Source organism: Mauremys reevesii, unplaced genomic scaffold, assembly GCF_016161935.1.
Source record: "Mauremys reevesii isolate NIE-2019 unplaced genomic scaffold, ASM1616193v1 Contig1, whole genome shotgun sequence".
Lineage (NCBI taxonomy): Eukaryota > Metazoa > Chordata > Testudines > Geoemydidae > Mauremys > Mauremys reevesii.
The window spans coordinates 4625633-4642288 of record NW_024100715.1 but is presented as its reverse complement, the minus strand read 5'-3'; the positions used below and the strand labels follow the sequence as shown (position 1 = coordinate 4642288).

General features: G+C 54.6%; 2 protein-coding genes across 5 annotated transcripts in view; one reads left to right on the top strand and one right to left on the bottom strand.

The window, feature by feature from the left end:
- LOC120392530 (killer cell lectin-like receptor subfamily B member 1B allele C) overlaps nucleotides 1-16656 on the top strand; it is a 126081-nt gene that overhangs the window by 4907 nt on the left and 104518 nt on the right. The window lies entirely within an intron of this gene.
- Nucleotides 3172-14899, bottom strand: LOC120392531 (C-type lectin domain family 2 member E-like). 4 transcript variants are annotated; one of them, XM_039517351.1, is made up of 6 exons: nucleotides 14884-14898; nucleotides 13616-13760; nucleotides 12461-12565; nucleotides 8940-9127; nucleotides 7825-7928; nucleotides 3172-5482 (listed from the first exon to the last, which is right to left on the bottom strand). In XM_039517351.1, the coding sequence occupies exons 2-6, from the start codon at nucleotides 13632-13634 to the stop codon at nucleotides 5395-5397; spliced, it is 504 nt and encodes a 167-aa protein (XP_039373285.1). In that variant the 5' UTR covers nucleotides 13635-13760; nucleotides 14884-14898; the 3' UTR covers nucleotides 3172-5394. The 4 variants fall into 4 exon arrangements, with proteins under 4 accessions (XP_039373285.1, XP_039373283.1, XP_039373284.1 ...); XM_039517352.1 differs by lacking the exon at nucleotides 3172-5482 and adding an exon at nucleotides 5891-6008 and having other exon boundaries at nucleotides 14884-14899; XM_039517349.1 differs by lacking the exon at nucleotides 14884-14898 and having other exon boundaries at nucleotides 3172-5865.

Here is a 16656-nt window from a genome sequence, read left to right as displayed (position 1 = left end):
TCTCAGGAGATCTCGGACCTAGTCCGAGATTTCAGAATACGCTCTCATTGGCGGCGCGATTGCACTGGATAGCGCATGCGAGGAGAGACAGCTGCATCCTCTTGCACAAAGTCCTGGTAAGCCTTACAGTACAGAGTGCTTATCAGTTAGTGCTTAGCTGTGCTCTCCTGCTGGAGGCAATGTGCAAAGCAGAAAAGATGAGCGTTATGCACCTCCCGCCAGTGAACGGAAAGACCCCTGTATGCTTTTCCTCTGTGGCCTGCAACACGTGGCTGTTAAGCGAGGGTCATTCTTATGCAAAGTAAAACTCTGTTAAGCGAGGGTCATTCTTATGCAAAGTAAAACTCTGTTAAGCGAGGGTCATTCTTATGCAAAGTAAAAGTCTACCATGCACAATAGTAACAGTACACTAATTCCACTAATTAGATGCAGCACTTCCACAACGACATCACCCTGAGGCGTGTCAGGCGCACACAGAGAGAGCGGATGCTAACAGAAGCCCTGCACAGACCAGGACCATACGCTGCCATCCTCAGAGAGGCGATGGTCCCCTGTACCTGAGGATGGCCTGGCGGAAGAGTGTGCTTCAACGGAGCACCCAATAAAGCACCTCTCCCAAGAAACCTCTTGCTGAGGCTTTTCCAGCTGCTCTCTGAGAGCTTTTTTGAACTGTCCCCAGAGGACTATTGCTCCATTCCTATCTGTGTAGACCTGCTGTTTGTATAGTTTCATATTTAAAATTTTTTATATAGTATTTCTATTTTTTATATATATCCCTGTTTCTTAAAAAAAATAAATGTTTCCCTGTTTGTAGCACTTACCGCCTGATCCTTCACCTGATTCCGAGTCCGGTTAACGGGCGGACGGTTGGTAGGGATCTCTGTGAGGGTGATGAAGAGATCCTGGCTGTCAGGGAAAGCGGGAGTGGGTTCGATGTCGCCTGCGCCGTCCTCAAAAGACCCTTCCTCATCTTCCCCATCGGCGAACAGGGAGGGGGAACTGTCCCGGTACACTATTCCGTCCTCGGAGTCCACCGTCACTGGTGGGGCACTGGTGGCAGACCCACCTAGAATGGCATGCAGTGCCTCGTAGAAGCGGCATGTCTGGGGCTGGGCTCCGGAGCGTCCGTTTGCCGCTCTGACTTTTTGATACCCTTGTCTTAGGTCCTTCACTTTCACGCGGCTGTATCCTTTGTCTTTCATGGCTTTAGAGACCTTCTCGAAGGTCTTCGCGTTCCGCTTGTTGGAGCGCAGCTCCGAGAGCACAGACTCCTCGCCCCACACAGCGATCAGATCCTGGACTTCCCGGTCAGTCCATGCTGGGGACCTCTTTCTAGTCTGGGATTGCCCGGACTCCTCTGCTGGAGAGCTCTGCATCGTTGCAGGTGCTGCGGAGCTCGCCCCGATGTGCAACCAGAACGTCAGATTCAAACCGCCCAGACAGGAAAATGAATTCAAATTTTCGCGGGTCATTTCCTGTGTGGCTGGCCAGAGAATCCAAGCTCGGACTGCTGTCCAGAGCGTCAACAGAGTGGTGCACTGTGGGATAGCTCCCGGAGCTGCTAAGTTCGATTAGCATCCACACCAAGCCTAATTCGAGCTAGCAAGTGCGAATTTAGCGTTACTCCACCTGCCGGGGTGGAGTACCAAATTCGAACTAAAGAGCCCTCTAGTTCGAATTAAATGGCTTCCTGGTGTGGACGGTTGAGCGGTTAGTTCGAATTAACGCTGATAAATTCGAATTAAAGTCCTAGTGTAGACCAGGCCTTAGAGACTAACAAATTTATTTGAGCATAAGCTTTCGTGGGCTACAGCCCACTTCATCGGATGCATAGAGTGGAACATATAGTGAGGAGATATATTTACCTACAGAGAACATGAAAAGGTGAGAGTTGTCCTACCAACTCTAAGAGGCTAATTAATTAAGAGAAAAAACTTTTGTAGTGATAATCAAGATGGCCCATTACAGACAGTTTGACAAGAGATGTGAGAATACTTAAGATGGGGAAATAGATTCAATGTGTGTAATGGCTCAGTCATTCCCAGGCTTTGGCTACACTTACAGTTCAAAGCGCTGCCCCGGCAGCGCTGCCGCGGCAGCGCTTTGAAGCGCTAAGTGTAGTCAAAGCGCCAGCGCTGGGAGAGAGCTCTCCCAGAAAGCTCTCCCAGCGCTGTCCATACTCCACCTCCCTGTGGGGAATAACGGCACACTGGCGCTTTGCAGCGCCGCAATTTGCAGCGCTGGAGAGGGTGTGTTTTCACACCCTGCTGCAGCGCTGCAAATTTGTAAGTGTAACCATGCCCCCAGTCTCTATTTAAGCCTAAACTGATGGTGTCTAATTTGCATATTAATTCAAGTTCAGCAGTTTTTCTCATTGGAGTCTGTTTTTGAAGCTTTTCTGATGCAAAATTGCCACCTTTAATCTGTTACTGAGTGAGCAGAGAGGTTGAAGTGTTCTCCTACTGGTTTTTGAATGTTATGATTCCTCATGTCAGATTTGTGTCCATTTATTCTTTTGTGTAGAGACCGTCCGGTTTGGCCAATGTACATGGCAGAGGGGCATTGCTGGCACATGATGGCATATATCACATCGGTAGATGTGCAGGTGAACGAGCCGCTGATGGTGTGGCTGATGTGATTAGGTCCTATGATGATGTCACTTGAATAGATATGTGGACAGAGTTGGCATCGGGCTTTGTTGCAGGGATTGGTTCCTAGGTTGGTGTTTTTGTTGTGTGTTGTGTGGTTGCTGGTGAGTATTTGCCTCAGGTTGGGGGGGCCGTCTGTAAGAGTGGCTCACAGCAGGGGGCTGGGGGGGATGTGTAGGGGGGGCTGGGGACTCTGCCTTTGCTCTGCCCTGCCCTGATTCCACCTCCTTCCCCCAGGCCCTGCCCCCGCCTCTTCTCTGCCTCCTCCCCTGAGTGTGCTGCAGCCCCGCCCCCTTCCTCCCGGAGCGACTTGAGCACCAGCAATTCGGCAAACAGCTGTTTGGCGGTGAGGGAGGGGCAGGAACACGGCACACTGGGGGGAGGGGGGAGCTTGGCTGCCGGTGGGTGCAGAGCCTGCAGCAGGAGCCCCAGGGGCTGGCAGGACCAAGCTTCTGTTCCTGCAGCTGCCTGGCCCTGGCGCTGGGGGGGCCCCGTGCATGGGCACCCTGTGTTTGACTGTAAATCTGTCTCTGCTCCTACAGGAGACTTGTGTACACTGTACCCCTGAGGCACACACTGCTCCCAGGGAGTATTTTCACTCTTGTGCCAAGGCTTTAGATTCCTGTCCCACCCACCTCCCGCCCAGAGAGCTCTGCCAGTCCCACTGCAGTCCCTAGCCTTGCCAGCGAGTCCTTCCTGCTGGTCTCCTCCTGCCCTGGTACCTGACTCAACTCCCTCCCCGTGGTTAAGGGACCTCACGGCCCTTCTCCTCAGGGCTGTGCTGCAATTCGAGCTGGCTTCCCCAGTCTCAGTGCTGGTTCCTATTCCAGAGAGTCTCAAGGTTCCCCTGCAGTTCTCCTCAGGCTCTCTGCCCTCAGCCTCTTCCTGGCAGTTACCCTAACAGCTGGGTGTTAGCATGTTAAGACGGTAGCCACCTTCTTCAGCTGGTCTGCTGCTTCTTTGGGTACCTCTTTCCTTAACGGAGCCATGTGATGGAGCAGGGTTTGCTGGCCCCAGGCTCCATCACCCCTTCAAGGGGACTGTACATGATTCCACCTCAGCCCCATGTGCCCCCTTGTGGCTCAGCCCCCACAGCACTGAGGTTGCCATCCCCGCTTGCCCTCCTCCTTAAGAACTGTGTGACAGGCTCTTGTTTCTATCATACCCACGGTGGATTAATTTAAATCACTTTTGATTTTAAATTAACAATTTTAAGCATGATTCAAATCAGCAAACAGGAACCCTGGATTTAAATCATCAATTTAAATTGTTTTGCATTTGTACTTTTTATTTTCCTGAATTCGTCTTGGTTGATAACCATGAGTTCAGATGAGCATGTCTTTAAATACAGCCTTTACACTCAATGTGGTGCTTCTTTTTGCTAACCAGGAGGATACACCATACCTAGACACATGCATTTGAGCAATTATAGAGCTTACTGTACATTTATTCAGATTAATTTGTACATGTTTTATTACTAGATTAATCTTTTACTTGTGATTTAAGTCAAGCTCTATTTGGATATACATTCAATCAAAAGTGCACAAAAATCAGCATTTTTATGTTTTATTTAAAAAAACTACCTTAACTGTGTTTGATACATAAACTTATTTTCTTATCAAACCATTGTTTGCATTTAAAGCCGATTTATTAAACAAAGGCAGTAGTAGCTGCAGTTAGTGAATTGAACTGATTATTTATTTCTGGTCACCATGTCCCTCAGGATTTAGAACTAGTAGATCTTGTCTTCTCACACCTAGTTTTTTATTCACACATTGGGGAAAAAAACAACCAGAAACACTAGTTTGCCAACTCCCCAGGTGGTTCCTTAACTTTAAATGAATTAGTTGAATACACTGAAAAGAAGAAAATATTCTCTCTACACCTACAGAAGAGGCTATTGCTGTCAAAAGTTGGTTTAGCACTTCAGCAAACTCTGGTTCCAGGTGCTTAGCCCAGGCTTTCCAGCAGTTCAGTGTCTGACTGTCATTAAAACATGGCAGCAAATATGTCCTGCTTAGTATTAAGTTTTATATGTAACATCTTATTGTTAAGGACATGTTTAGGCTTCAACACAAGTTTATTTGTAAAAATAAATAAAAAAAATCTGTTTTAATTTAAATAATCAAAATTTGATCTTTTCAGATTTTTTTTAAAGTCACAGCTTATCCACCCAGATGAGACCCATCCCTAGGCTCAGTTTATTTAGTCCACGGCAAGGTTCCAAAAGAGAGTCCAATTATCACCCCCAGCGCATATAGTCCTTAAAATCCCATGACATCTGGTCCATCAATGGAGCACACTCTAGTGTCTTCCACCACATCTGGGCTGCTCTTGGTCCTCTCCTGTCCTTCTGCCATGTCAGCCAGCCCGGGTGTTCCAGTGGGAGTGCAAACCCACTCTTCCCAGTAGCAACCCCCACAGCCTCTCCCCTGGGAGTTCATCCTCACCAGGGAAATATCCAGCACTCGCCTTGTTCTGTTACCTTTCATCTCTAGCAGATCGGCCCTGCCACTGCTCCGCTGGCCCTCAGCTCCCTCTGGCTCCAGCATGGGGACATCAGCGGGTAAATCCATCTGCCAATCCCCTCATCAGCCTTCCCCTAGCAACATCCCGTAACTTCCTTCAAGGACCTCCTCCTCCATGGCCAGTCTATAGCTCCAAGCGCTGCCCTGCCCTCTTAACTGGCCAAATGTGGAACACCTGTTCTAGCACAGGGGGGCTGGACCAGCGTCATTTAAAGGAGTCAGCTTGTTACTGTGTGTCCCTTCCAACGAGCTCCTCTACCAGTTTGGGAACCTCTGTGCTGGGCCACGAACTGAGAGGGGAGAACCCTAAGGAGGGAAGAGGCTGGTTAAGCAGAAGCCATGTGGGGGCAGAGAACTCAAACTAATGGCATTAAACTGAGCAAAGGGAAAATATCATCTAGCCCCAAGGAATCTAACTCTGGAGACCTATTTGCCCCTGGGGAGAGTCTATAAAGAATATAGACCCAGCCTCCTTCATCTTCAGGTAGTGGCAGGTGTGTCCCCAATAAAGCTTTTCCAGGCCTGGTTCCTAAGAGTCTCAAAGTTTTGACTCCACAATACATTCCTGCCCCATTGTACAGGCATCGAGTTTGCTGCAGATCCAGCGTCTCCCTGTGCTGCACCGCGAGCTGCTGAACCAACCCTCGTCCACCAGAAAAGCACAGTCGCCACCTCCTCTTATCAGAAACCTGCAACACAGACCCAGGGGTGGGAGTCAGGGAGGGGCTGGGCATTACCCAGCAGTCACGGACAGGGGGAGACTCCACCACAGGGCAGGGCAGCCAGAGGAGCAGCTGCATCCAGAGGCATCGGCCTGGCTTTAGACTCCTCCCTGGCACAAAGGGGAAAATAAAGGTGTAGGAACACAAGTAGTGGCCATTGCAGGGCAGGGAGAGGAGAAAGGGGGTGGGGCTGAAAGACGACAGCTGGGGCTTCCAGAGAAGTCTTTATGCTGGTAGATATTAGGCACGACTTGCCCACTACTCAGCTTTGCCTGACGCTCTCCCCTAGCCCCAACCTTCTCTCCAGGCCCATTCGGCGCGGAGGGGAGAGAATCCACAGGCCTCTCACAAGGCAGCGAGCAGCAGCAGCTCTCTGCGGAGAAGAGTTTGATACGATCCTCCCCGGGCAGCTGGGGGACTGTCAGAGAGGCCGCGGGCCTGTTTCAAACCCGATGGGCTGTCAGGACAGACTGTTAGTAGTGAAATGAGATGTCTCCCTACAGCCTCAAATTACCCCAACAGTGAAGGACCCTGTTCTTCTCCGCACACCACTCCTCAGAGCGGGCGTAGGGAGTCTAACTTCCACCCGGACAGCCCAATGGGGAAGGGGGAGCTCTGGTTAGTGTCTCCTCCAGCAACCGCCCTTGGGCCCAGAACTATGGTGTATTGTAAACCCCGTGGGGCAGGGACCATCTTTCTGTTCTGTGATCGTACAGCGCCTGGCACAATGGGGCCCTGGTCTAGGGGCTCTACATTACTACGAATTACAAATAATAACAACACTGCACGGGGGACTCAAACGCTGCTGGAATACTGGTTTTAGTCCATGAAAACCAAATACCAATAAGACCCCAGACACATTCCCCCACCCCAAACAACCTTGGTTAAATATATTCTTCATCTTTTGGCAGCACGGCAGGCACCTGTGGTCTAACCCAGACAATGTTACTGGAGGGAGAGTGTAGCGACGGGGTGTGGTCTCCCTCCCTGATGGGCGGAGAGAGAGCCACAACCGCACCCCCTGGTGGGCAGAACCGGGATACCTGCAGCCACCCCGCCAGAAGCAGGGGGCGGGACAGGAACAGGAACTATAAAAGGCCGGCCCACTAGCTCATTTGGGGCAGAGCTGCTGGAGGAGCTGGATGTTTCTCCCTTGCTGCTGGAGCCTGGACCTGATGGATGCTGCTCCTATGCCAGAGACCCGGAAGGGCTGCCAGAGCTGCCAGACACCGGGGACACGGAGGAGCTGTTGAAGCTACTGCTTGCCCTTTACCCGAGCAAGACTGATGACAGCCCCAAAATGCAGGTACCCGGACTGGGGGTGTAGGAAGGAGCCCAGGGAAGCTGAATAGGGTTTTGCTGTGTGACTGATTGCAAGCCAGACAGCGTATTGCGGTCGGATTTCCCTGCTGACTCGTGGCAGAGCACTCCACCACTGTTAGGGCCCTGGGCTGGGATGTGGTGGAGCAGGAGGGCCTGTGTCCCCCTACCCATCGTCAGGGGTGGCAGCCTCCCCACTTTGTGGTCAGGAGGCCTGCATTGGTGGCACCTGCCTGAACTAGGACACCAGATGGTTTGCTGACTCTCCCACCAGAGAGCTAATCTCCCCTACACTGCTGTGTGGCTCTGCATGATAGCCGTCCAGAGCCCCTTACCTGCCCTGATTGGGGGCCCTGGGCGAATACACTCTCTGCGACTGCCTGAGTGACAGCAGGCCGGAGCCCCACTGGATCACTGTCCCGCCCTGACTGAGGGCCCCGACATACAGACTTATCGCTGCTCGGCTGGACTGCAGGCCTGGGACACTAACTGTGAGCCCGTTTCCCCCTGAACCGAAGTGCTCTGGAAGCGTCGTAGCGAAGGGTGTGGTCTCCTGCCCTGACGGACAGGGAGAGCGCCGCGACCGCCTTACAGAAAGGGACTCACCAGTTGTTGAATTCGGTGCCATTGGGCCATCTCCAGGGCTGGCCTGGCTCCCTCTGGAGGCCGATCCAACGGTCGAGGAAGCCCTTATAGCGCAGCAGGAAATCCTGAAAAATAAGACAAGGCAGATTGTGTTTAGGCCCCCAGCTGTGGTGCTCGCCTGCCCCTCTGGCTCTGTGTGACCCCTTCTCAGTTCAGGTTTGGATGGGCCACCCATAGTTTGCCAGCTGAGAGCCCTGGGTCCGATGACACCAGCTCAGCCCATGCTGGAGGGAGTCTGAGAACAAGGCACAATCGAATGAGCCAGTTGTGGGTCATGAAGACAGGACTCAGTAACGGCAGGAGTTCTCCCCTCCACTGGTCCCTGTCTAGGCTGGTAGGGGTCAGAGCTGGCAGCTCCGCTCCTCTGACAGCAGCTTCAGCCGGTGAACCGATCGCTGGCTGAGAATCCCGGTTTGCTGGACGTCCCATCCTACTGGAGCCTGCTCAGCTGGGAGCCTGGGGCACGTGCAGGAGCTGGGGCTGCTCAGAAGCCATTTTACCCCCATCTAGCTCCATCCCCACATCCATGTTACATGGACAGACCTGCCCCATCCTTCTCCACTCCCCTCTGGGCACCTCTTTGCAGGCACCTCTGCCCTCCTTGCCAGGCTCCTTCCCAGAAGCTTTGCACATAGCGACCACCCCCCCCCACACACACACACTCCCCACTGCTGCCAGACAGGCGGGAGCTGCCCTGAGGAAGGGCAGAGCTCACCCCTTGCAGAGCCCAAGAGCCTGAGTGTTTCCCCTGGCAGGGGCACGGAGCCCCCACACCACTGAGTCACTGGCTGTGGTGAGCTGCAGAGGCAGGTTCTCCACAGGCCAGGAGCTGATCGGGCCGGCCCAGCCCTACAGAGGGGGATCCTCCCACCTGGGGCTCTGGGAAAGAGGAAGGGGAGCTGGGCGTGAGTGATCCCTGACTGTGAGCCCAGCTCTAGCCAGGCCTGGGATTCAGCCACCAGAAACACTCTGAGGAGAGGCAACAGGGCAGTTTGTGGGCCCTGGGGCTGAGCCCAGCCCCATTCCAGCCCTGCCAAGCCCAGTCTGCTGGGATAAAGCATCTGCCGCTCTCTCACCTTTTCCTGCTCACTGTCGATCACAGCCAGGGAGGCGTTGAGTGCAGAGCACTGGCTCTGGCTGTAGGTCCAGTTCCCGTCAGTCTCTGAGAAATAATAGCATTTCCCTCGGTACCCGATCCAGCCGTCCGGGCAGCAGGGCCCAGCAGGGGGGCCCGGAGCAGCCAGAGGTGATTTGGATTTTTCCACTGAAAGAGGCAAGTAACAGGGTCAGAGTCTGTGTCCTCTACCCCCAGCCTGACTCTGTATCTGAGTGAATGAGGGGAGAGAATCCCTCAGATCCAGGCTGCAGGCGCCTTACACTCCAGGCCGCTGTGCTGAGGGGGGAAATAAGCCATTTGACACAAGGGATGGGCAACCGACCCCCTCGTCTTTAGTGGCTCAACTTTCTGCGGGTCAAATTCACAGAAAGTGCAGCTGACAAGCCACGCAGAGCAGAGTGCAGCAACCCCAGATTCACCATGAAGGTGTGGAGCAGGCAGGAAGGGGGAGCGTTACCCAGTGGCTGGCACAGACAAATATTGACACCAAATAAAGACATAGATCAATATGATTGTGTGGGACACTGGGTCTAACCAACCCAGGGACATCCTCCTAACCCAGCTAGCTGGCCCCCCTCCCCAGGCTCTTTGCTTTAGAGATGCACCTTGGGATGAAGATGGGATCAAACCAGGGGTGGGCAAACTTTTTGGCCCAAGGGCCACATCTGGGTATGGAAATTGTATGGCAGGCCATGAATGCTCATGAAATGGGGGTTGGGGTGCGGGAGGGGGTGAGGGCTCCAGCAGGGGGTGTGGGCTCTGTGGGGGAGGCAGAAATGAGGAGTTCAGGGTGCAGGAGAGGGCTCTGGGCTGGAGCAGGGGGTTGGGATGCGGGGCGGGGGCTCCAGCTGGGGGTTTGGGCTCTGGGGTGGGGGGGGGATGAGGGGATGGCGGTACAGGAGGGGGCTCTGGGCTTGGGCTAAGGGGTTTGGAGGGCAGGAGTGGGATCAGGCTGGGGATTGGGGCATGGGAGGGGCTCAGGGATGCAGGCTGCAGGTGGCTGTGACCTCAAGCAGCTCCCAGAAGCAGAGGCATGTCTCCCCTCTGGCTCCTACGCGGAGCGCAGCCAGGTGGCTCTGCGTGCTGCCCCATCTACAGGCGCTGCCCCTGTAGCTCCCATTGGCTGTGGTTCCGGGCCAATGGGAGCTGCGGCAGCAGCACCTGGGGCAGGGGCAATGTGCAGAGCCACTGGGCTTTCCCTACGCGTAAGTGCTGGAAGGGGGATGTGCCGCTGCTTCTGGGAGCCACAGCACACGTGGAGCAGGGCAAGCCCTGGACCCCACTCCCTGGTGGGAGCTCGAGGGCTGGATTACAATGTCTGAAGGGCCGGATGTAGCCCCTGGACCATAGTTTGCCCACCCCTGGATTAGACTCACATCAGGAAACAAACCCTGACTGCACTGATCTGTGCAAGGGACAGGCTCCCCGAGAATCTGACACTAGACCCGGCCCAGCAGAGATGTGTTTTATGTAAGAGTCCGCACCAGTGAGAATTCCCAGCACATTCCCATTCCAGGGTGGGGGGGACTAGCACAGCCCAGAGCACTTTATCCTGGGCTTAAAAGTAGCCTGTGCCGAGTATTCGGAGCCACGTGAATTAGTTTTAAACAAGTGCTGTAATTCTCAGTGACAGAAGATGGCCACAGCATGGCACCAGAACCTCAGCAATGGGAACAGTCTCTAGGTTAAGACAGGGCTTCCCTGGACCCCAAACTGTGCCCCCCCTTGGGGGGTGCAGATGGGTCACTGGAGAGGAAGCACCACCCAGCTTTGCTCTGCCCCCAGCCCCAGCTGCCCGGACACTAAAAGTCCGGTTACCCGCAGTAACTAGCTTCCACCACGGGGAGGCAGGAAGAGCCTGGAGGAGCACCCAGCAAAGGCTCCAAAGAGAGGTACCAGCAGCTCCCCAGTCCTGCCCCACTCACCCCCCTGGCTCTGGCTCCCCCTCCTCCATCCTGCCCCACTCACCCCCCCTGCTCTGGCTCCCCCTCCTCCATCCTGCCCCGCTCACTCCTGGCTCTGGCTGCAGGCATGGACTGGGTGAGGGGGGGGGGCATGACTGAGACAGTTTGGGGACCGCTGGGTTGAGCTGGGTTAGAAAGGTCAGTGCCGGAGTCACCCTGTCCAGAGACCGTTCAGCTGGGATCTCCCCAGCAGCCTCAAGCCAGCGAGTCTGTCACAGGCTCCCAGGGAATTTCAATGGGCACTGTAGCAGGGTGGACCCCTGCTCCGGCCCTGAAGGGGTTAAAAACAGCCCTGGGAAGGGGCCGAAGCTCAAGAAAACAGCCTTTAGGCTGGGCTGATTGGGAAAGTGGCTGCAGCTGGGGCCACGCCCCAAGGGAAGTCAGAAGCACAGACAGTCTCTCTCTGCCTTCAGAGCAGGGCCAGCTCCAGACCCCAGCGTGCCAAGCGCGCGCTTGGGGTGGCATTTTGCCGGCAGGGCGGCAGGCGGCTCCGGCGGGCCTTCCGCAGTCATGCCTGCGGAAGGTCTGCTGGTCCCGCGGCTCGGGTGGACCCCCCGCAGGCATGACTGCGGAAGCTCCACTGGAGCTGCGGGACCGGCGACCGGCAGCGCCCCCTGCGGCATGCCGCCGTGCTTGGGGCGGCCGGATTCCTAGAGCCGCCCCTGCTTCAGAGAGAGAAAGGCCTAGCTGCAGGGAGCTAGAGACAGGGTACCAGAGTAGAGTAGAGCAGGGCTGGGGAAAGGCAGAGGAGCTGGGGAGCTCCAGCCTGGAAAGCCCCAGGCTGCGGCCTAGCATTGGGCTAACAGGTCCTGGGGGTTGCAGAGGGCAGCCCAGGGGTAGGCCAAGGCAGCAGGTCCAAACCCTCCTTGCCTGTGATGAATAGGCTGATACTGCAGCCTGCCCCAGAGTGTGGGGCTAGACAATGACTGGCAGTAGCCATACACTGAGGCAAGGTGGGGATAGAGGGTGGGGGTTCCCCAAGGAGGGGAGACCCTAAGAGAAAGGGGTTACTGCCAGGGGCAGCACCCCATGTGAAAGGGCACTGGGTCCAGGGAGGGGCACGGGGGCCAGAGGACAGGCAGATCACCTGCCTGCAGAGGGCGCTCCAGGGCTGGAACAGAGCTAATTCCCGGAGTCACCAGCAGGAGGCGCTGCGGGGTGAGTCTGACCCATCTACAGGCACCAACCCCCACAGCTGCCTTTTGGAGACCCCACCCCCGCCTCCTTCCCCCAGTGCAGCAGCAGGGACAGGGTCACACAAACTCCTGGGAAAGCCTCCTGAAGATTAACCCTTTCGGGGAAGCAGCAGCGGTGGGGTCAGCCAGGCCTAACACCCAGGATACATCTGAAGGGCCCGTGCAGTCGGCTCATACTCAGAAGTAGGGAGGGTTATTGTGTCACTAACAGGTGAGCCAGGACAAGCCATTCTAGACCCACTGGAGTCACTGGTTAGTAGCGTCCCTGCCGCCCCACAGACAGTCCAGGGGAGCAGAGACTGGGTGGACCACACCCTTACCTGCTAAAAGTGCTGCTAGAGTAACGATGATGATGATCAAAACTGTGATGGTAGCTGGGACTAGGACTTGATGGGAAGCACGTTTCCTGAGCCAAGACCCAGGGCCTGAAAGAGACAAAGCCATGAGTGCTTCTGGAGAGCAGACTTATTCATGGTATCGATGCCTGAGCCGCTGCCAGTAAATATCTATTGTGATTCCCAGGGTGAGTCGGAGAAAAAAGGGGTCTGGTTTTTCTATTTGCAGCTACAATACAACCAGGTTTACAGCATTTAACAGAAGAGTCACTGGGAGACCCTGAGGGGAGCCATTCTGGGACAGACCCGCTGGGTTCTCTCAGGCTCTTTCTCTAGCTCCAAGTGCAGTTACATGAGGGCAGAGTAGCAAAGGTGTCAGATGTACAACAGAAGATCTAAATCTCCTCCCTGCACCCCCTCCGCCCCCAGGAGCCTCTGTGCTGAGAGTCTGAAGGGGGGATGTGCTGCTGCTTCTGGGAGCCATGCGGAGCAACAGCACATGTGGAGCAGGGCAAGTCCTGGACCTGCTCCCCGGCAGGAGCTCGAGGGCCGAATGTGGCCCCTGGGCCATAGTTTGCCCCCGGCCCCCCCAGACTAAGGACTGGCCTCTCTGGGCCCTACTGCAGGGTTCACACAGGGGGTCTGATCTCTCAGACTCCCTGCAATCCTTGACCCTCCTTGTCTGAAGGAACAAGTTTCCTTTGAAGTCTTGATTCTCAGGACAAAGGGGAGTTCAGTTAGTGACTGTGAGACACAGACACAGTGTTACTCAGGGGAATGACCCCTGGCCGCCCCCATGGGAGATGAGGCTCCCAGCTCCAGCAGCTGAGACATTTGGAGATCTCAACATCCCCTCTTCACACTTGGTAGGCGCAGCAGCTGCGCCGGCAAAAACCGCAGGAACAGACGGCAGTACCTGCCACCCCCAAACACGGGCTCATTTTCATGCACACCCAGGGCCCTGCCTCCGTGCGATGGTGTCCCATGTGTGCCTCTCACACAGAGAGGGAACGCAAAAGTGAAGTGGACCAGAGGGAGACGGGGGCCAGGATTTCAGAGGGGTAACAGCCCCTGCCCACTGCGAGCCCTCTGGCCACATCCAGGCACACAAAGTACAAGTAGCAGGAACAAGCTGGGTACCTGATCCATCGGAGTTCATTGGGGCAATCGGTTTCCTGCAGTGTCCAGATATGGGAGTTTGATCAGTTCCATCCACCACTGAAAGTGTGGCCCCGTCTGGCCGTGCCTCAGTGTCTCTGCCCGGCCTGTTCTCGTATTATAATCTCTTAAAAGATTTAATTAAAAAGCAATATGCTGAATCCATCAGCCTATATCAAAAACTTTGAGTTAACGGCTGCTTTTCTATATAAAGAGAAAAAATCAGGGGACAAACATCAAACTTTCCATGTTGAGCTTTATACATATGGCACAATAGGCCATGGACGGTATAAAGGGCTTGATCCTCCGAGGGACCCAGGAGCTATGCTACTGGGTGCAAGATTGTTTAAGAAAGAAATATTATCTGCAGCTTTATTTAATTAAATGCCACTTACCATCCTAATGCAGCTTGGCACACGTCACCAATGAAAAGTTAATTATGTAGTAAATAAGCATCATCTCATTCGTCATTGTCTAACATACTCAGGGCTGCCCAGAGGATTCTGGGGGCCTGGGGTCTTTGGCAGCAGGTCCCAGGGCAGTCTTCAGCAACGAGGGGTCCCCACTGCGGGTCTTTGGGGCACTTCGGCGGCGGGTCCCAGAGTGGAAGGACCCCCCACCGCTGAATTACCACCGAAGGCAGGGGCCCCCCGCCGCCGAAGACCCCAGGCCCCCTGAATCCTCTGGGCAGCCCTGCTCGAAGCAGAGCCAGGCTGGCCCCGAGCTGCAACCCCGGCCAGAGAGGGCAACACACGTCATTTTGGAACAGGCGAAGTTGAAAGCGCACTGAACTGATCAGCTCCTTCAGCCTGCAACCCACACACAGTCCATGGGTCTGTGTCCTTCCCCCCCTGCCCCAAGCAGAGAGACACACACACTCACAAAGCCCATGGGTCTGTGTCCTTTCCCGCCCCCTCCCCGCAGACACACACAGCCACAGCCCGACAGTCTGTGTCTTTGCCCCCACCTTGCTCCCCCATCCCCGGAGCTGCTCTTCTCCTCTCTCCCTCCTTCCCTGGAGCCGCCCCTCCCTCCTTCCCGCCTCCCCCCCCCAGGGACCACCCCTCTCTGCCGCCTGGGGCCCACTCTTCTCCCTCTCTCTCCCTCAGGCCTACCGGGGACACCCCTTTCTTCCTCCCTCCCCCCCTCACCACTCTGGGACTGGGTCTCTTCCCCCCTACCCAGGCCTGCTGTCCCACTCCTAGTATCTGTGGGGCTGGGTCTCCCACTCAGCTAAAATGGCCGCTTACCGACTCCTGGCGCAGGGGAGGACGTGACAGTGGGGGTTCGCTGCCTTCATACAGCTACTTCTCCAACGCACCTCCCACAACCCTCGTGATCCTCTTGTTCCCAGTATAGGGAGCTTCTGCCCTTTGTCAGCAGTTCCCCTTCCTTAAATTTTCCTGCCGTTATATGGCCTGCCCAGCTCATTTCTGGGTCGCTGTTCTGTGGGGTTTGCAGGTCTCTGGCCTGGTTCCCTGCTCCCTGTGCGCCATGGTGCTGTCCCCCCCGTCCCTTCGCTATGTACGTGTGTGAGGGACGACACAAGGTGCAGGGCAGCGGGGGAGAATCAGGCCCATGGAGCATCAGGAACAAACGGGGCCTTTCGCTTCAGTGGGGCCCCACCGACACTTCCATTGGGGTCAGCGTTACCTGCCTGTGGCTGAAAGACAGCTGTCAAAATCAGGGCAGGCCAAGCTGGACACGTCAAATGTGGGTCACAGAGGCTTGAATCTCTCCCCTCTCCTTCCAGTTCCCCCCTCACGCCACTACCCGTTGGAGCTAGTGGTGGAGGCTTGGAACCAGGGTGGGCTGGCAGCCCCCTCCCCACTCCCCTAAGTTCCCTGTGTGGTAGCTGCCCAGCAGGCTAATGATTCCCCCCACTGCCGTGTGCTGCTCCTGCCCTCTGCCTTGGAGCTGCTCCCGGGAGCCTCCTGCTTGCTGTGCGGGGGGTGTGTGTGTGCAAATGTCAGCATGTCTCCTGTCCCCTGCTCCTTTACCCCATCTCCACAGAGCAAGCGGGGACACGACAGGGCTCAGGACTAAGGGAGCTTGCTGGCAGCAGCTGCTGTCTCCACTTGCTGATCTATTTAAAAAGGCAATGTGCTTAGAGGGGGGTCAGCGTACAGTAACAGAAAATGTGGAAATGGCAGAGCTGCTTAATGACTTCTTTGTTTCAGTTTTCACCAAGAAGGTTGGTGGTGATTGGACATCTAACATAGTGAATGCCAATGAAAATGAGGTAGGATTAGAGGTGAAAATAGGAAAAGAAGAAGTTAAAAATTACTTAGACAAATTAGATGTCTTCAAATCATGAGGGTCTGATGAAATACTCAAGGAGCTGACTGAGGAGATAGCTGAGCCACTTTGAAAAGTCATGGGAGACGGGAGTGATTCCAGAGGACTGGAAAAGAGCAATTATAGTGCCCATCTATAAAAAGGGAAATAAGGACAACCCAGGGGATTACAGACCAGTCTGCTTAACTTGTGTACTCAGAAAGATAATGGAGCAAATAATTAAGCAATCAATTTGCAAACATCTAGAAGAAAATAAGGTGATAAGTAACAGTCAGCATGGATTTGTCAAGAACAAATCGTGTCAAACCAACCTGATAGCTTTCTTTGACAGGGTAACAAGCCTTGTGGATGGGGGAAAGCAGTCAATGTGGTATATCTTGACTTTAGTAAAGTTTTTGATACTTTGTCACATAGTCTTCTCAGAATCAAACCAGGGAAATGCAACCTAGATGGAGCTACAATAAGGTGGGTTCAAAACTGGTTGGAAAACCATTCCCAGAGAGCAGTTATCAGTGGTTCACAGTCATGCGGGAAGGGCATAACGAGTGGGGTCCTGCAGGGATCAGTTCTGGATACGTTTCTGTTCAATATCTTCATCAATGGTTTAGATAATGGCATAGACAGCACACTTTTAAAGTTTGCGGATGATACCAAGCTGGGAGGGGTTGGAAGTGCTTTGGAGAATAGGGTTAAAATTCAAAATGATTTGGACAAATTGGAGAAAT